At 44.2% G+C, this 20,788-nt stretch overlaps 1 protein-coding gene across 3 annotated transcripts in view; it reads right to left on the minus strand.

Moving 5' to 3' along the window:
- Window positions 1-254: 254 nt before the first annotated feature.
- The window catches only part of LMF1 (lipase maturation factor 1), a 336,726-nt gene continuing 316,192 nt past the window's right edge, over window positions 255-20,788 (minus strand). For all 3 annotated transcript variants that reach the window (XM_048866655.2, XM_048866657.2, XM_075117566.1), the window contains one exon: window positions 255-463. In XM_048866655.2, the coding sequence (XP_048722612.2) occupies window positions 289-463 (175 nt within the window). In that variant the 3' untranslated portion in view covers window positions 255-288. The remainder of the gene's footprint in view (window positions 464-20,788) is intronic.

Here is a 20,788-nt window from a genome sequence, read left to right on the forward strand (position 1 = left end):
GCAGTTTGGTTGGATTACTTTCAACAGATCAGCTAGATAAAACAGTTCAGATAATTAGACAGGTAGATGTGTAGATAGGAAGAGAGATAGAAGGAAGGCTAGGCAGACAGAAAGAGAAAGATAGGCACAGACAGACAGACAGACATAGGAGACAGACACCCTGGCTTGATGACTTTACTATAAAATGAGTATTAAAAAGACACATTTTTAAAAAAAACACTGGAAGGGAGAATTATAAACTCTAAGGAAACTGGTTGTTCTTGGTCAATGTTTATTACTCTCCTCTTGTCAATTCTGCTTTGGGTACAGCCAGTCCCTCGCTTCGTAAAACTTCTTCAGGCCCTGGAGATTGACAGGTGGAAAGTACGGCCCAATTCTCTTTCGAATCCACCATTTCCCTTCGCTGGCATGTTTGCCTCCAGGTTGGCTGAATTTGTACTTGAAGTGCTCTCCTCTGATCCACCTTTGAATAAAATAAAGCACACAGTGCAGTTAGAAGGAGGTTTGAGACAAATATAGATACATGGTGGTAACACTGATACAGTGATGTTTGCAATGTGGACACTTGTCTTCTAGGAACTGGCCCAAGCCCCACCAATATCCATCAGGAAGCAATGGCTTTGGATCCAACCTAGGCAGTGATGAGGAGAAAGGCCCCAGATCCCATTCATAATCCCCCAGAGCAAGGGTTCTCAAAAGCCTTCACAGTGTGGACCACAGCTAAATACAGAGATTGTCCTGAGGACACTTCCTGTCCAACTCATGTTGCTGGGCTCCTACCTTCCCTTCTATTTGCCCTCGCCCTATCTCCTCTTCCTTTCCTGTTCACGATCACTCAGAGCACCTTCACTTCTACGCACAACCACAGACGATCCACACGGCAACTGCAGAAGTTGCTTATATGGTAAAGCGATGTTAGGAAAGTAGCAATATATTTTTAGCTCCTTTCGGTGCAAGTTAGGAGGAGGAGCCACCACTTTCAAACCAGCCCGTGCTCAGTGGACCTGAGCTGCAGAACATCTGCCACAGAGTAGGCCTAGACTGGAGCTAGAGCTGGAGCTGGGATTTCCGGTGCAGGTGGACACACAAGTGCTCGCTCTGACCGAGTGAGTGTGATAAAAACAGACGTGTAGCGGGGCAGTGTAAGCAGCAGGACAGGCTAGCCGCCTCGAGTATAACCCCGTCTAAAACTCTAGGTACATAGTTGGGCAGCTGGCCCGTCCCACTGCCACGGCTACTCTTCTTTCTAGCAACCTAGTTCGACCTGGGCGGACACGTACCCTTGGAGTCATGCTACAAAACACGGATTCTTTTTCCTCCTCTAGAAAACAGTTTGCGATGAAAACAAGGAACTTTCACAAAAAGAACAGGAGGACTTGTGGCACCTTAGAGACTAACAAATTTATTTGAGCATAAGCTTTCGTGAGCTACAGCTCACTTCATCGGATGCACCTTAGAGACTAACAAATTTATTTGAGCATCAGCTTTCGTGAGCTACAGCTCACTGCATCGGATGCATTCCGTGGTTTTCCACTGAATGCATCCGATGAAGTGAGCTATAGCTCACGAAAGCTGATGCTCAAATAAATTTGTTAGTCTCTAAGGTGCCACAAGTCCTCCTTCTCTTTTTGCGAATACAGACTAACACGGCTGCTACTCTGAAACCCAAGGAACTTTCAGTTGATCCTCAAAGTTATTCTCCCCAATGAATACGTCTCATGACGACAGCCCCCATACATCCCTTCACCCTAACCCCACCAATTCCTGTTCCTTTTACTCCACTGCTTCTTAGAGAGGCTAAGAGTGCATGTATTTTCTGACCGCCCTGGCAGTGGATGGAAAAGTAGATTTTTTTAGAAGTGCGGAAAGAAGCATTCATCAGTCAAGCGAAACACATTTGGAGGCTGCACAGGGCATTTGGTTCTAGAGTTTTGGTTTATAAAAACCCCTTTCTCCCACCTATTGATATAGGGCATGCTGACAAGAGAGAACAACCCCACAGCCCTTGGGAGTGGAGGTCCCTATTTGCAGAGTGCATGACAGTATTTGCTGGATAAGTTCATAAAATAACTGGCAATAAAAAACGTCAAAGTCATGTCAATGCTCATTTAAAACTGCTTTGCTTCACTACTAAAATACAAACCTTGCTACTGAGCAGGGCAGCTGCCTGTTCCTATCACTGGGTCTTGGGCTGCTATAAAGTCAGTTTCTACTGCTAAAACAATCAAGAAGGCTGCTATATATTTGCCATTGAGTTTTCACTGTGGTGTGTTCACTCTAGAGCCAAGGCGCTCAAACATGAAACTCAGTTTGCAGCAAAAGACTGAGAAGGAACCTAGCTTAATTTCAAAGAAAGGGTGTGCTGTGATCAAGCCTTGAATGTTTTAGCTTAAGCCTTGATTGGTGCCCAGGTGTGAGGCAATGGGCAATAAATAAATGCTCCTATTAAAAAAAATAACAGCAACTTGTAGGTATCAATACCTATCTCTGCAGCTGGCCACCATGGTTTGCCAATATCAGTGCCTCTTGTTAATTTTTCTACCTTAAAAAAAAAAAAAAGGACAAAACACAAAGACCTTGATTCTCTGCCCCATTTGAGAGCAAGCGAGCATGTATGTTTGTGTGCGTATGAGGCTGTGTGGGGCAGCATAAGGAGCTGGTTGCAACTCCCTGATTCAGGGAGGGCCAAGCCCATTGCATGTTAGAGCAACCCAGGGGCAGCTCTAACTTAAGCCACTGACCCAAGGTTCTTATGCCAGGGTAAGATCAGGTGGAACGGAGCTCCACCACACCACCTTTCTTCACCGCACTACCTATGTCATGTCTCCTCCTTCCGCTTACACTGGGAGGCAGGTGGCTGGAAGAGGACACAGCAGAGCTGCACTCGCCATGATCCATTGGCAGAGAGCTCCCAAGCACTGGGTGAATTCTTCGTTGGCCACCTCTGGCTAGTTTGAGGCTGCTTTGCACTGCTCACATGGCGCAAAGTGGCTTAGCGGCCTGGAGAGTCTGGCCCCAAATCTGCCACATTGCACATAGTGAGTCCATGCAACCCTGCATCCCTATCAGTGCTGAACCTCCTCTTCCCTTCCTCACTCCCTTCATGGGTTTTTTACATTCACTTGCCACCTCTTCATGTAGGATATGTCTACCCGGTCATCAGGAGGCGTGACTGCAGCCCATGGAGACATCCCCAAGCTAGCTCAAGTAATAGCAGCATGGATGGCGGCCGCTCAGGTTTGTACCCGGGGTCCTGGGTGAGCTTCACTGCCATTGTTACTGGAGCGAGCTAGATCAAAGCTAGCTCAGGTACTTGGACACGTGCTGCAGTTACAGCTCCCGACTGCAGTGCAGACATTAGACTGTGAGCTCTTCAAGCTGGGGAGGTGTCTCCCGGTCTGTTCAGGGCCTAGATACACCCCAGAACATGCCTCCTCTCACTGCAGAAAGAGCCTCCAGTCCCCCACATCTCTGCACACCAAAGAGTAGGATGCAGCTCTTCAAGGCTCCGGTCACTTAAGTGTTTACAAGGCCTTACGTATCAAAGAGGTTCCTTTTAAAGAATGCAAAATAGACCCTGTAGGATTGCAGAGCAACAGTCTTTGCTGAAGTTGGATAATTGGAAAGTTGGACACTAGGGTCTTATCTAAAATGAAATCCTCTGAAGTGGCCCACACCACTCCCTCCCTCTTCCTCAAATCCCCCAATGCTGGCCCTTTAGGAGGTCACCCATCCAGTGTCACGATGGGGGTTTGGGCAGTCAGGCTTAGCGATCAGAGCAGGGGCAGTCAGAACCAAAGGTCAGGAGTCCAAGAGTGAGCTGAGAAGCAGCAGGTCCATCACGACAACTGGCAGGGGAGCCCACCTGGTGGCACAGACACTTCCGGGAACTCCTGGGCTTAAACAGGGTGCTTGGACCAACCAGGGGCCCAAGGGAAGCTGTCAGTCTGGCTATCTGAGGCGGAACTTCCTGTGGTGTTTGTCTCCACTGGGTTTATATGATAATGCCCACAGTCCTATCATGGTTGCTGGCTAGCAGCTCAGAGGAGGAAGCCTTTCCACACCCCGCAGACCCAGCGAACCTCAAGTCCAGTCACTCCGAACCAGGCTGCGCTATCATGGATGGTGTGCCTTGCAGGGACCTTAGTGGGTTTGAGCTGTGCATGGCCCCGCCGGGGGCCCTGGCTCTGCACACTTCAGTGGGAGGCTCCTGGGTCATTGCTTTTAATAGGTAAAATATTCACCACTCCTCATGCTCAGTGCCGCAGATGGGGCCGCGTCTGCTGTCGCACAGAAACCGGGGTTGCATCACTAAATGCTAACCCACAGCTGCTGTTTTCATTATATTCAGGAGGGTTTGGTTGGTTTTCTTTTTTTTTTTAAGGCTGGTAAAAGTCAACTGGGGGCTGAAGTGTTACTCCCAGAGTGTTTACTTTGCAGGAGCAGAAAGTTTCCTGTTAATAATTAGACCATTACTAACCATCGAAGTTTACATGGGCCCAGGTAGCCTGCAGGCTCCTGTCTGAGATACTTATAGATGTAGAAGCTGTGCTGTTTGATTGCTTTTTTGATTCCAAAATGTATCCATCTTCCAGAATTGCCTTAATTGTTTGCTACTGGCCACCCACGGCAGTGCCTCTGTGCTGTGTTTCCAGCCACCATCAACCCAGCTGGCCCCGTCACTGACCACTTGTCTCTCAGGGAAGCTGCAGCAGATACCAGCAGATCAGATCTCCAAAATGGAGCTGGAAAAAAATATCAGCCTAGAAGAATGTACCCCACAAGCACTGGGATGGACTGCAGGGAGCAAGAGGCTTGTGTCACTGTCGCATCGCAGGAGACAGCGTGGTCTAGTGGGTAGGACACTGGAGAGGTGTGAGTTGAGTCCTGGCTCTGTCAGTGACCGGCTGGGTGAGCGTGGGCAAGTTACCTCCCCTCTCTGAACCTCTTTTCCCCGCCCACCCTTTGTCTTGGCACTTCAGATGGTAACTTTTAGGGAGAGGGGCTATTCCACACACTGTGTCTGCACCGAATCTAGCACAGTGAGGTCTCAACCTCGAATGGGGTCTCTAGGCACCACTGTAATATAAATAAAAAATACAAGGTAGTATGCCACAAACACCAATCTTTGCAAAATCCCCGTGTAACAGGAAAGCATGATAATCCCTCTTTTACACATGGAGAGCCGAGTCACAGAGAGATTGAGTGATTTGGCCAAGGTTACACAGGAAGCCTGTGGCAGAGAGGGCTCTCGGGTCCCCTCGTTCATTGCTTTAACCACAAAGCCATCCTTCCCCTAGTCATGCTGGCTGTTGGGCGAGCCCTTTGGAATGAAAACTTCCCCGTCCCTTCCAAATGGGCTTGCCTGCCCCGTTTAAATAATATCTATCATCTGATGTGGCGTGATCTTTCCCATATGTCGTCTGTCTATTAAAATGTTTGCTATCAAAGGGATCGGCCTGTAAAACTAGAACCGTGTGAGCATTCAGGCAACCGCACACAATTAAAGCTGCATTTTTGTGGCAGAAAGCTTGCATCTGAATACATTTCAAGCTCTTAAATGGAGAGTCTAAATAACTCTGCAAAACCCCTCCAAAACCAACAAAAAAACCCAGCCAAGCCCACTCCTTTCCCCCAAAGCTCTACCTTAATCTGGGCTCAGGCAACGTGAGTGGGATTTTTCAAAGCGGCTAAGTGATTTAGGAGCACAGTTCTCACTAACTCTCAACAGGAGTTGGACTCCTAAGTCACGGAGGGACTTTTGAAAATTCCACCCCAGATGCCTTCTGGCTGAGATCTCTCAAAGGCACCTAAGGATTTGAGTGCCTAACTCCCTTAGGCAGCTTTGGAAATCCCAGCTTGTCCTTTTTTTCTCTCCTTGGGATGGGCTCAATCTGCACTGCTCCTCCTCATTCCCTCTTCTCTACCTCCCCTCTCCTTCCAAGTGACCAGGTTATGGCAATTCTCACTCTGGCAGAAGTGGGCTGGTTCTTCTGAAGCCAGTCAGTACCATCCTGAGTGCCCCAAGAAAGATAACCAGGGCCCCTCCCTTCCCAGATGATGAACACATAGTTTCTGCACTGCTCCTCTCCTCGGACCTATGCTCAGTTCTGAGGTACAGATCACCACCTGCTTTCATGGGGAATGAATTTAAAAATGAATGAGTGGACCATGATCAGATCTGGTTCTGTCCAGTCTAGAGGATATGTTGCCATCTAGCATAGATATACCATAGCGGTATGGGATATGGTCGAGAGTGCCTCAAAACACTCCAGGGATAGAGATAGACAACGGGCAGTAGTTTGGTCTCATTGATAATCATTTGTCAATGGTCACTAAAATGGGAGGAAGAAAACCACAAAGATCCCTCCGATATGGTATCTTGGTGGATAAATTCAAGCCGTTGGTTAACAAATGGAAACCTGGCCATTGTTTTATTTTCCCTATGGGAGTTCCATGGTAGGTGAAGATGTAGTTTTACCATGGAGCCATTGTAGTGAATGCAGTGTTTAGGTTGGTAGGCATGAAGCATGATAAACCTCCTACCAATGTAATAAACCCCCCCAAAACCAAACAAAAAAACATTTCTGATTGAAGTTTTTGCTTACTATTAGGGCAAAGGAGATTTTTTTTTCCCTCCAGGGATGATGCGAACAATTGGACAAGCCAAAAAAATGGTGATTTGTCACTTTTCATAAAGTCATTATTTTTTGTGAGGGTGGCTAACGTATCTCTTTAAAACTTCACATTTGTTTTATACATGTTTCCATAATGAGTCCAGGTGCACCAAACAATTCTTTACTGAGGAGGATTGATGATGCTGGTTTATGGATCACAGAAATTAAGCCAGGTGTCTCAGCAAAGCTTCCCTCCTTTCTCAAAACAGACAAGCTGGTTTACAGAGTTTACAAACTCTGCAGGCTGTGACTTTGGAGTCTGTAATCTCTTTAAACCAAAGCTATTCACTTTACAGAGCTTGAAAGTTCTCCTGGCTGTGTCTGCAAAGCTACTAAATTCCTTGACCCAAACTGTGTGCATTACAGAGTTGACGTTGTCTCAAGTCTACAAGGTAAGCAAGCTGGAAGCATTATTCTGATCACTAAGGACCCTCTATGGCCCTTACACAGCTAGAACGTCAGAGCTGCAGTAGCCTGCCTATGCCTGAGGATCAACAAACTTCAGAGGAAATACCCCGTAACGTAAAGTATAATCATCTCTGAGTTCTTCCTTTGTGGAGTTTACAAGCTCTTCTGCTAAAGCAGTAGTAAACTGTAGGACCTCCAGAATCATTAGTTTTAGTGCCATGGAATTTAGATGCTGTGGAGACAACACAGCAGGAATTGTAACACCTGTGAATCTTTCTCTTCCAGACTCACAGATCTAAAAGCTGCTGGACTTCATAGGCACTGTGAATCCTATGTTTCAGGGCTCATAGTGGTTATGTTCTATTCCAGAAAGGTGGTGGATTTGTTATCTAGCTGGTTGCCTCGTTCAGAATTTACAGAATTTGCCAGCTCCTCTGGCAGGATGAACAATCATTGTTGTGAATTACTCATTCATTGTGGGGTTCAGAAAGTGAACACGTTCTCCCAGTAACATGGCAAAAGAATTAATACCCCCAAGTCCACCATATTAGAGCTCACAGAGTTTGCAAGCTTCAAATGCAGACCTGCAGAGCTTGTAACTCAACCAAGTTTCACACATGCACGGTGCCTGCAGATACTGAAACCATCAAGGACCATCGCTCTTTTTGCCAGAGTTCTCACGCATCAGACTCATACAAACCAGTGGGCTTTTAAGGTTCCATTAGAAAAACAGCTAATGTTCCTGGAACTTAGGAGCTCTGGAGAGACACCCAGGAGAGACTGCAAATTCTGAGACCAATAATTTTGGTTCACACAAATGACTGGCTTTGCTCTCAAATCCAGAACACACCTAGGATCCTAAGAACTTAAAATTCTCCTTGCAAAACCAGTAGAGCTTGTGGATTCTGTGGAACCAATAATCTGTGTTCAAGGAACTTGCTAGCTTCAAGGATGCAGCTGATGGCAGCTCTAAGTTCAACTAGATAAATAACCATCTGTCATGGATATCAGCCAGGTACCTTGAGAGCTTTGCAATTCATTTCAGAGTTATCAGCTGGGACTTCCTTTGTTAGCCACCTGACCCCCTTTAAAGCTCCTCCCGGCTGCCTGTCAATCAACTGGGGCAATTTGTCTTCATGTCCTAGACCTAGAGGTGGTGCCACCTGCCTCCTCAGTGTTGTCCTGTGCTAGGGCCTGGCAGCAGGAAGAAGTTGGACAGAAGAAGCTTGGCACAGGACTCTTTGTGGTTGGGTGGAGGAACGGCTCCTTCAGTCTATACACAGGCTTCTACACCTGCCAGATCCTTGGCCTTTCTGGCATGCTGCGCTTTCTGATTAATGATTTTTCAGGTCACACTTACTGCTTTTAAAGGGAACATAAAAATATGGGAGTGCAAGATCAATATGCTACCCTTGTCTATTAATCTGCTTCGCCCTCAAAGAATATCTGTGAACATGCCATATTTGAAACACAAGGGAAAAGGATGCATTTCTTGGTAAGGTTAGAAACATAAAAGATGACAGCTGGGGCAGTGATCCATCAAAAGGCTTATAGGCCAGAAGGGACCATCCTGATCAGCTAATCTGACCTCCGCACATCGCAGGCCACAGAACCTCACCCACTCTTGTAATAAACCCCTAACTTCTGCCTGAGTTACTGATGTCCTCAAATCTTGATTTAAAGACTTCAAGTTACAGAGAATTCACCATTTACACTAGTTTAAACCTGCAAGTGACCTGTGCCCCATGCTACAGAGGAAGGCGAAAAAACCCCAGAGTCTTTACCAATCTGACCTGGGGGGGAAATCCTTCCTGACATCAAATATGGCGACCAGTTGGACCCTGAGCATGTCAGCAAGACCCCCAGCTGGACACCCAGGAAAAAATTCTGTAGTAACTCAAAGTCCTCTCTAATGTCCCATCTCCAACCACTAGGGATATTTGCTACTTGCAGTCGCAGATGGGCCACATGCCATTGTACGCAGTCTCATCATACTGTCCCTTCCACAAACTTATCAAGCTCAGTCGTGAAGCTGTTAGGTTTTTTGCCCCCCTGGGAAGGCTGTTCCAGAACTTTACGCCTCTGATGGTTAGAAACGCCCAAAACCCTCTTCTAACCACAAGAAATTGACTGCAAGGATGAGCCTCTCTCACTGTTCCAGGGAAAGGAGAAAATCCCTACTAAGGTCACGATAACTAAATACAGTACTTTTTCTTACTTTAAAAAGGGACTAACGACTTTGGTGATTATACACATTAAGGAAAGACTGATCACCTCTCATGCTTCAGGGCTGAGAGTTGCAGGAGTCAAGAAGGAAATTCTTCTTACAAATATATCCTTCCATGATTTACCAAGTGAATAATGGTTCTGGGTTACTTTTGCCTCTCTTTGAAGCATCAGGTATTAACTACTGCCAAAAGGTGGGAAACCAGAGTGCACGGACTAACAATCTGATCCAGTTGTGCAAAGGTAATATCCTTTAAGAGATCCCCCAAAAGAACCGCAATTTTTCAAACCACCAAGACAAAATAATGAGCTGAACGACAAGCAACAGGTTAGAGCCAGCTAAGGTGAGTCAGACATGGTCTTTGGGAGATGGAGAACTCTCTATGTTATTTTATCCCAGTGACAACAACAGTTCATAAAATGTAGAACACGGACTAACAGACTACCGCTGTCAGATTCTTTCTGTAACAGCATCCAGAAGTAAAAATCCAAACAGCCTCATGTTAGAAGATCATTCAGTATCTCAGTAATGACTACTGAAATGAGAGGCTCAACATAGCCACCCAAACAGGAACCCACTCGAAACCAAACTACTTTCTGGGACAGTACAATGACACATGCCTAACCCGTGCTCCAGCACACACACTCTATCATCCCTGCCCACCCTCAGTCCATGAAATCATGTGGCCTTGGAGGGAGGGGGAAAGGCTAAAAATAATAAGCATTATTTCTTAAATCAATATTCTACAACTCATCCTGCCAGATGCCCAGTAGCAGCTGTGCCGTAGCACTTTTAAGATTCTATCATATATCAGCCTATTATGACATCTTCCAACTGTATGTGTTAAAAATTAGCAGCAATATTCAAGTTGTTACCGATCGAGGCCTAAATCTCCCAGACAGCTGTAATTAGTTCCAGAGGGTGCAGCTGTCTCCCTGTAACAGCTGAGAGTTTTTGGAGGGAAAAAAACAGAAACGGTGTTTTCTGATGGAATTAATGGCCTGACAGGGCACACGAGGGTGGAGAAAAGAAACCAAAACACGAGTCTTCTTTTCATTTAGTTTTTTTATCTCAAGGTTTCCTACTCAGCTGTAAATCAGGGAGTATGCCGTGCTGGAAAGTATAAATTCATCAAATCAGCAGAGCCTCCATCATAGGTTTTCTTGCTTATTCTAGGCCTGTTAGCAAGAGAGATAATAAATTAATCTTGGATCCAACGCCATTTAGAAAATAATGGCAGTTTTATAGGTTATTTTCCTTCTTCCACTGCCTCCTTTTTTATCTAAGATGCTTCTGTGGCTGCTGTTACTACAGTGTCTGAGCGCTTCAGAGTCTTTAATGTATTTATCCTCACAAAGCTGGTGGGAGGCAGGACAGTGCCATTATCCCCATCGTACAGATGGGGAAACGGAGGCTCTGAGAGACTAAGGGACTTGCCCACGGTCACACAGGAAGGGAACAAGGAATGGAACCCAGTTCTCTCAAGTCCCAGGCTACTACCCTAACCAATAGACCATACTTCCTCCTCCAAGAAGAACATATATGAGATGCAGCCATTAAGCTAGTGTTTTCCAAGGTAAAGGGCACACTCTTGGGGCTGGAGAGGCAGATGATTAACTAGCTGGAGGGTTGGAGAATACTGGCCAATGGACCTTGTGTCAAGATTGAAGAAGGGCATGATTGGTTTCACTTTTCCAAAATGGGTCTCGGCTCTCAAAAATTTGGGAACATTAAGCATAGCTACTGGATGCATGTGGATAGTCTCCTGCACCATGCACAGCTCTGCCAAAGGCAGGGATTCACAGATTATAAAGCCACAAAGGGACCCATTTAGGACTGTGTATTCTGACCTCCTGTATAACACAGGACACAGAATTCCAGCCAGTGATTCCACCACCTTCATCTATTTGCGATTGAACTAGAGCATTCCCAGTGTCAGTGGGACTCTGGATGGGTGCAGGTGTCTGTCAACATGGATCCAGTGCAGGACCTAGGCCCTAGTTTATCTGAGGTTCTGAAAGAAGAGACATTATTCAACCTAGAAGGTTTGTGACTCTCAGGAGGGTAGGTGTTGAATACATGTAGGGTGACCAGATGCCATGATATTGGGACTGCCCCAATATTAGGGGCTTTGTCTTTTATAGGCAACTATGCCACCCTCCCCCAAATAAAGGTGTCCTGATTTTTCACACTTGCTATCTGGTCACCCCAAATGTATGCTGCCAACTAACTCACAGAAACCAATGGTGACAAGGGGTCTGCTCTCCTTTCTCATGTTCTTGCTTAATTCAAATGGGATGCACAAGACTTACTATGAGAGCAGGTAACAAAGGCAGAAAGGCTTTGAGCAGATGACAGCTTGAGCATAAATAAGACATGCAGCTATGCAGGCAGAATATAGATACAAAGGGAAGCAAACCTCCACGCCACTACTGAGATGATTACCAGCAATGGCCAAAAAGGACAAGTACAGTTTTGCACTAGCTGGATGCACCTTTGAGAGTTTTCCTACTTCCTCTGAAGCACTGAGTATTTATTGGAGATGGTTGGAAACCAGAATTTTTCATCCTGCTGGAAATTCAGACATTTCAAATTTTGTTTTTGTTCCTGGAAAGCTGATACAAAACTTAAAAAAAGCCTCTTCGATTTGGAAATATCGAATCATTTTGTTTGGATAATGTCAAAATGTTTCATTTAATAACGCTGAAACATTACATGATATAAATTAAACATAGTTTATAGATTTAACTGGGTCTTTATATTAATATTTTAACATAACTGAAAAGTCAAAACAAAATGAATTGAAATAAGGAAGTTGAAATGAAACATTTAACCTTCTCAATATGAAACAAGAAAGTCAAAAATGATTCGTTTTGATTTTTTGGTTGAAAATTTAGTTGAAATTGACAGTCTCACAAAACACTTTGCTTTTGACCAAATGGCATTTTTCGATGAAAAACTACGTTGAAATGTTTTTGACAAGCTCTCCTAGAGGCGGGGGAAGCTGTGGTTTGAGTTTATTCGGACAGACTTCCATCCATACACTCAGCGCTAATGTTGTGTGTATCTCACATGCACCCAGAGATTTTATAATGACCATGGTTTTCCAAATCACAGTATAAATCAAGTAAATGTAAAATGGAAGAATTATCATGGGAGACACAGCAAAACTCTGAGTGAACCTTGTGATATGTTGGCAAGGTCTTTCCCTAGTCCAGAGTATGTCAGATGTTCCTTCAGTCTGACAGGGAGAGCCCCATGAAATACCTGCACAATTCCTCCTCTTTACTGGAGAAGAACTCCATTATATACTTGCATTCTTCCCCGCCCACTCCTATCACAGGGAACTGGCATTATATTTGCTGTGCTCCCCCAATCCACGGGGTGATGGGATGATTCCGTAACACACCTGTAATCTCTCTCTTATTTCTATTAGAGAGAACCTGATGACATCTTTGTCACCTTCCCAACAATCCCAGTGAAGGGCTCCTCAAAAACATTAACACTTAGAGCGACATTGTGAAAATAAGCAAGAAACACAATCAATTTCTTTGAGCAATTAAATCATGGGCCTGCATCCTCCCACTCCATCTTTTCCCAAAAGGTACAAACTCCTGTCATCTGAAATTATTGGCTTTGATTAATTTAGTTAGGTAGCAGCCATGCCTCCTGGACTCGTTAACACGACAAAAAGTAATTTTCCCTCTGTTGATATTCACCCCTTCTTGTCAGCTGTTGGGAATGGGCCACATCCATCCTAATTGAATTGGCCTCGTTAGCACTGACCCCCCCCTCTGCCCCCAATTAGTAAGGCAACTCCCATCTTTTCATGTACTGTATATTTATACCTGCCTACTGTATTTTCCACTCCATGCATCTGATGAAGTGGGTTCTAGCCCACGAAAGCTTATGCCCAAATAAATTTGTTACTCTCTAATGTGCCACAAGGACTTCTCGTTGTTTTCACATTTTTCAGCCACTTGCTTCAGAGGTTTCCCAGTAGCCACTTCATTTTCACATACGCTACAAATGTACTGTGTGAACGAATCCATGAAATAGTATCTATATAATGTTTCTGGTTATTTCCCCTCTATATGCCTTTTACCCAACTAATGGCCAGAACCTAAGAGCTATTGACTCTAAGGCCTGATCTTCACTTGGAGAAAAAAAAAAGTGTATTCTTATCTTGCGTTAGCTAATACTTGGTAACTAACACAAGGTAAATTCCTAGTGAAGACAAAGCAGTTTATGATTTTCATAAGAGTTAGCAGGTCAAGGAATATCTCAAGATCTCCCATAGTCTTTACCTCAACCTCCGAACTCATGTGAAAACGACAAACTACTCCATCCTCACTCAGGGTACATCTACACTGCATGCTTCTCTCAGCGGCACATAGAGAACACACATGTGTAGCCCCTCTAGCATGGGTATAAACAGCCATCTAGATGGTGAGGCACAACCGAGGCGAGTAGACATGCCTATGCCTGGGGGTACGTACCCAAATACATACCCGACATGGCTCTCTACTCACTCAAGCTCTGTTTCTCCGTCTACGCTGCTGTTTTTAGCCACGTCGTGTCTCGCTGCTTCCTGGCTACTGGAACATTTCCCTGCTGCAGGAAAGACTTCGGCAACATGGAAAGGCTCTCGCAGGAAGGGAGGCAGCGGCTAAATAGGGTTTGTCAGATCCCCGTTGCTGGAGCTCTTCCCCACTGCAGTGAAAGGCTCGGGCAGCACCAGTGCCGTTCATGGACGTGCGACATAGCTTGCTTTTCACTGCAGCGTGTAGCTACGCATAGCCTACATGCCGCAAACACTGGCGTGCCATGTAGACACTGCCTAAGATCTTCCCTCATGTTAGATACAATGTTAGCTAACACACAAGATAGGTCTTAAATGGAGCTATCCTGATTTATGCCCACTGAGGATCTGGTCCATATACATTAAGTCCTGAGGCTACAAAAGACACAGGAAATAAAACAGATGGAACACGAACACTACAAAATACTAGGTTTCAGAGTAGCAGCCGTGTTAGTCTGTATCCGCAAAAAGAAAAGGAGGACTTGTGGCACCTTAGAGACTAACCAATTTATTTGAGCATAAGCTTTCGTGAGCTACAGCTCCCTTCATCGGATGCATGCAATGGAAAATACAGTGGGGAGATTTATATACACACAGAACATGAAACAATGGGTGTTACCACACTGTAACCAGAGTGATCACTTGAGGTGAGCTATTACCAGCAGGAGAGCGGCCGGGGGGGGGACGACGGACCTTTTGTAGTGATAATCAAGGTGGGCCATTGTCAACCGCTGGAAATGGCCTACCTTGATTATCACTACAAAAGGTGTGTCGTCCCCCCTATTCCTCCCCCCCCCCCCCGCTCTCCTGCTGGTAATAGCTCACCTTAAGTGATCACTCTGGTTACAGTGTGGTAACACCCATTGTTTCATGTTCTGTGTGTATATAAATCTCCTCACTGTATTTTCCACTGAATGCATCCGATGAAGTGAGCTGTAGCTCACGAAAGCTTATGCTCAAATAAATTTGTTTGTCTCTAGGGTGCCACAAGTCCTCCTTTTCTTACTACATCATACTAACCTCTAAGGCTCTTCTAGTCAAATAATATCAGATTAAAAGATATTGACTGTAGGAATAAAACTGGGTTTCAGGGTCTAGTTTTTTAAATTGCGTGTTGAGGCTTCATCAACTAAAGTTTACCACTATGGGATAAAACTCAAATGAATACCCACAGGTTTCCAAGCAAGTGGGTCTAAGAAATGAAAAAAGAAGGGCTGTCATTTGAAAAGTTTCACACGAGAGTCACTGAACATTTACAGTCAGAAATGAAAACAATTTTTTGCTCTTTTTGTAAGCAAAATCCATTTTTGGTTGTAGTTCTGTTTCCATGATGGTATGTTAAAACACGTGTTCATTTCTTAGCTGAAATCCTACCATTTAGATTTAAGACGGTGAATGTTTTATGAACTATCCACCGAACAATAATATTTTGTACATCTACATTCCAATAACATCATTTTGCTTGAAGTAAAGTTTCACACTCAATTAGCCTGTGCATTCAACAATGCACTCATTTTTAATCAGTCACCTGTTTCTCATTTTACATTTATCACACTTGAAAAAATACTATAATTTTCAGAGCTGTAAAGAAACCCACAAACTTTGGTCTCAGAAATTTCATTTTGAAGGCATTAACTCATTTTGAAAGTCCCATGGCTATTCGAGGTGTAGAGTTTCCATTAGCAGAATAAACTCTATGGAGTATGGAACTTAACGTTCTTATGGAAAACAGTCCCTTCCCCTAATTATTTAGTCTAGCAGGGAATGAAAATAATTAAGTCTCAAAATTCCCTTTAGAATGGGGGGAAAATAGTAGGAAAATTAGAATTTTTCCACCCAGCTACTGAAGTGGAACAGAACCTTGGTGGGCAGAATAATTAGCTGTAAGGTGGGGAGAAAAGGTGTGTTAAAGATTTGTAGCAGTCAGATGTAGGCTGGAGCGTATGCGTTAGTACAGTGGTTCTCAAAGTTTGTACTAGTGACCCCTTTCACATAGCAAGCCTCTGAGGGCGACCCCCCTAATAAATTAAAAACACTTTTTAATATATTTAACACCATTATTAATGCTGGAGGTGAAGCGGGGTTTGGGGTGGAGGCTGACAGCTCATGACCCCCCATGTAATAACCTTGTGATGCCCTGAGGGGTCCCGATCCCCAGTTTGAGAATCCCTGGGTTAGTAGATGCCCTCAGTCTATGCATTGACTGTGGGATCATTGGAGCCTATGAGACCCAAAAAATTATCTTTCATTTTCAACTATTGATGTCAATGTTCAAATTAAGGTTTTGTGGGGAAAAAATTGGTGTAAAACCAAGAAATTAACTAGTGTTTTTTCAAAAGTGACTAGTAATTTACGGTGCCTGAGTGTTTTGTGCCCAATTTGAGATACTTTAAAGAGGTCTGACTGACAGAGGGTGGGTGCTCAGCATTTCTTACAGTGATAGACTCAAGGAGCTCAATCCATGCAGCATAAAAAAGAGAAGGTTAAGTGCTGACTTGATCACAGTCTATACATATCTACATGGGGAACACATATTTAATAATGGGCTCTTCAATGTAGCAGAGAAAGGTATAAACACGAACCAATGGCTAGAAGTTGAAGCTAGACAAATTCAGAATGGAAATAAGATGTAAATTTTTTAATGGTGAGAGTAATTAACCATGGGAACAATTTACCAAGGCTCGTGGTGGATTCTCCATCACTGACAATTTTTGATTGGATTGGATGTTTTTCTAAAAGCTCTGCTCTAGGAATTATTTGGGGGCAGTTCTCTGGCCTGTGTTATTCAGGAGGTCAGACTAGATGACCATAATGGTCCCTTCTGGCCTGAGCATCTATGAATCTTTTTATCCTCAAAATGGAAGGAACCAAAATCACAAATCCAAACACTCCTGAATTTCAGGAAATCCAGATCCAAACCCAAACATTGGCAAATTTCAGTGTTCTATTTTGGATCATAAAAGAGAGATTCAAGCTGCAAATTTGGATCTGGACCCAAAGCTGGATCCAGATTATGGGCTTGGATTTGAACCAAAATAAGAATTTAAATTATTATTTATTATTTTACATCACCCAAAAGTGTATTGGGACCCTCAGAGTATAGTAAAAAAGCACACAGTCAAATAACTGTTTATACGGAGGAAAAGTGAAGACGGAAACTATGATGGTATAAAACTGGTGTCACTAAAGTGATGAATCAAGATGGTGTTCTACAAGATATAGAGGACCATCTATTCCACAGATGGCATCAAAGCAGTTATAAAATCACTTTCAGGACCCACTGGTGATACAAAACCATCTGCCTCCTTACATATAATATGTACTGACCATCACAGAAGAGTTTACAAAGTAAGAGAGCTGCTAACGTTGATAATGGTTTGTTTTTTTAAAATACATAAATCTTCTATTTTCTCTCCTTCTGCAGAACACAGTAACTGATCACAGCCTGTAAAAAATTAATATTAACCCAGCCACATCTCACAGTTATTCTCTTGTTTCTAAACTCACCCTGCACTCGGTTACATGTTTTTGTTTTAACGTGATAATGCTGAAAAGTGCATGAAAGATGTAAACATGCAGCTCATCTTTTGTGAACACGCAACAAGGCAAGAAATAACGTGTATTTCTCCTTGATTTTTAAGTCGTTACTGCTTGTTGTTAGAGGAGTTTTTGGTGTATAATAGGAACAATGTTTATGGCACTGGGGGTATCCTGGCAATAAACAGCTTTTGGGATTATCAAACACTTTGGCTATTTAATCAACTGCAAGAGCTGTTTATTGCCCACAGCTGTCAGATGGTGACAACTTTTGCTTGCTGCCAACAGGGGTGCCTGATTCAAGCCAGTGTCTAAGGGCTCCAGATTCTGTTAGCAACCCACAGAGGCAGCCAGCCTTCAGGACTTTTTAAAAAAGGAACCATGCTGGAGAACTTGAAGGGTATGTCTACACTGCAAAGAAAGACCAGGGACATGGTTGCGGCTGGCACAGATCAGTGGATTTGGGCTCTTGGGGCTCTAACATTGCAGTGTAGATGTTCTGGCACCGGCTGGAGCCTTGGCTCTGAAGCCATGTGGGGGAGGGAAGATTCCAAATGTTGACACTGCAATGTTATAACCCTGCAAGCTTGAGTCAGCTGACTCCTCTCAGTCAGCTCTGAGGCTTGGTGCTGTGGGTTTTTTATCCCGGTGTAGACGTGCCCAAAGGGTTAACTCCACACAGTTAAAGCCCAAGCATTCACACTCTCCGCAAGTGGAGTCTGGTGACATCAGGGATGGAAATCCACCTGCATAAACCAGGCCTGGTGAGCTGGGCGGCCGCAACAAGGCAAGAACACAGTGGTGTTCTCTGGTGGCTGTTATCCCAGCTCATTCTTGACAATTGTGCAGTAACATGAATTCAGGCCCATCCCCCAGCGACCTCTCCCCGTGGCCTCTGCAGAGGTATCCCTGCAAGGCCAGCTAGCTGCAGTGCCCCTGTGCAGCCCAGATACGGGACTCAATGGTGGTGGTGGTGGGGTGTCTTTGATGGCTAGGGCACTTTCCAGCAACCCCCTTGAAAAACCCTTGCTGAATGAAGGGTAAGTATCTTTGGAGTCCAAAGGTTATGGATTATTGGGGGCCTGGATGATCACAAGACAACACAATCAGGTGGCAGACAGGAATGGTGTTTGGGGACAAGACATGCAAAGTGGAATTGCAGGGAAATATCTAGAGAGAGGTGAATGCAAATGCCCTCTGCCAGGTATGCAAACCCCAACCTTTCGAAGCTACGCCCTGAAGAGAGAACCGCGGTCTGCAGATTGCCTGGTCCAGAAGGCTGGAGAACAAAGGCCCAAGATATATAAAGAACCAGGCTTATCTACTAAGCTTATTCTGAGGCTGCTGTCAACTGGGAACCACAGAAAACCCCCTTGGTGGGGTTTGAAGGACTGACTCCTGCCACAGCCCCCACTGGAGCTGGGGGTGGGTGGGGTGATCTCTGGTAAGCTTATTAGCATGCAGTTAGGTTCTTTTATTGTTTGTAATAGGTTTTCTCTGTAATGCTTTCACCTTAATAAAAGATGTGCGTTAGAAAAAGCGGTGTGGTAACTTGTAACCGCTGGCAATGCACTGTTCATAGCCTTCAAAGAGTAAGCGATGTGCAGGCTCTGGCCTAGTTAGGCAGTCTGGCTTTCCGGCAATAGTACAGTGTAGGGCAGGGAACTGTGTAGCCTGGAAAAACTCCACTCAGGAAGGAGAGAGACAAGCAGATCTCTGTCCTAGAGAGGTGATGGCTGAGGATCCAGGAGCCTAGAATGGGTGCCTTTGCTATACCAGAGAGAGGAAATACAGAACTGAGAGAGTGCCCTCCGTACCAGGGTGAGTTTCACCCCTCCTGCATTATCAGAGAGTTGGCAACGTGCTCCGTGCTATTAATTAGCATAAGAAGCTGCCCAAATAGATACTGAGTCCAGTGGTGCAGCCATGTTTCGCTTAAGAAACACAGTAGATCAGAGTGAAAGCTCACAAAAAAACCCAAGGAGTGATGGGGTAACCAAATTCCACCAGAGAACAGGCTTCAAATTCTACTCTACGTTCCTTTTAATACTGCCCAGGGAGACAAGTTGGGCAGGCGACATAAGTGATTTGTTCCTCATTTGTAAAGCTAATGAAGGCAGGGCTAATCAGAGCCGAGAAACCCTCAGTAAACATTATTAAAGTTGTATCATTCAGCGGCAAGGGACGCCCTGATATATCCCAGTGTGCCTTTTGCAGGAAGAATTAATAGAAGTGCCCCAAGAACCCCCTTGGATTACATCCAACATGTAATTATTTTGGTGTAACAGATCTATTGATTGTGTAACTGAACAAACTGTGATATTACCCAATAATACGCCTCGAACAATAAACTGGAATTTATGGGAACTCTGTTAGGTTTGTGAGTCTCCTGGCTATGGGTAATACTCCATGCACTAAAAGAAAAGGAGTACTTGTGGCACCTTAGAGACTAATGCACTATGTATTGTTGGAGCCTGTTCTCAACAGTATGGCACTGACTCTTGGTTTACTTCACATTGCTAGTGAGAAGGGAAGGTCAGAGGCTCTGAAGAGAATAAATGTATATTTCCAAACCATGACCGTCTTCCATGTAAAGTCTTGGATTGTAATGGCTGGAGGGTAACGTGGGCACACTAAAGTCGAATCTACGTTCTGGGTTCTGCTAGGCGAGGAGATGGTTTGGTAAAATCAAATCTGAATTTGGTCAATCTGCCTGAAAATCTTCTATAGCACCTGTCCATGCAGTATCTAAGCATCATCTGGATGAATGAGATCAGCAGAGCAAGGTGTCTGAAGGATTTTAGGAAAACAGAAGACTCCCTGATATTAGGAAGCTCTGGTTTATGTTGGTGGGAATTGCTCACAGGTAACCTCAACTCCAGGTGATTTACCTTTTGGTGTAGGAGGAAGATTACATATAATGATATATATATTAGGACTGTCAATCGCAGTTAACTCACACGATTAACTAAAGAAAAATTAATGGTGCTTAATCGCAGTTTTAATCACACTGTTAAACAATAGAATACCAATTGAAATTTATTAAATATTTTGGATGTTTTTCTACTTTTTCATATATGTTGTATTCTGTGTTGTAATTGAAATGGAAGTGTATATTATTTTTATTATATTTGCGCTGTAAAAATGATAAACAAAGGAAATAGTATTTTTCAATTCACCTCATACAAGTACTGTAATGTGATCTCTTTGTCATGAAAGCGCAACTTACAAATGTAGATTTTTTTCTTACGTAACTGCACTCAAAAACAAAACAATGTAAAACTTCAGAGCCTACAAGTCCACTCAGTCCTACTTCTTGTTCAGCCAATCGCTAAGGCAGACAAGTTTGTTTACATT

Source organism: Caretta caretta, chromosome 10 (assembly GCF_965140235.1).
Source record: "Caretta caretta isolate rCarCar2 chromosome 10, rCarCar1.hap1, whole genome shotgun sequence".
Lineage (NCBI taxonomy): Eukaryota > Metazoa > Chordata > Testudines > Cheloniidae > Caretta > Caretta caretta.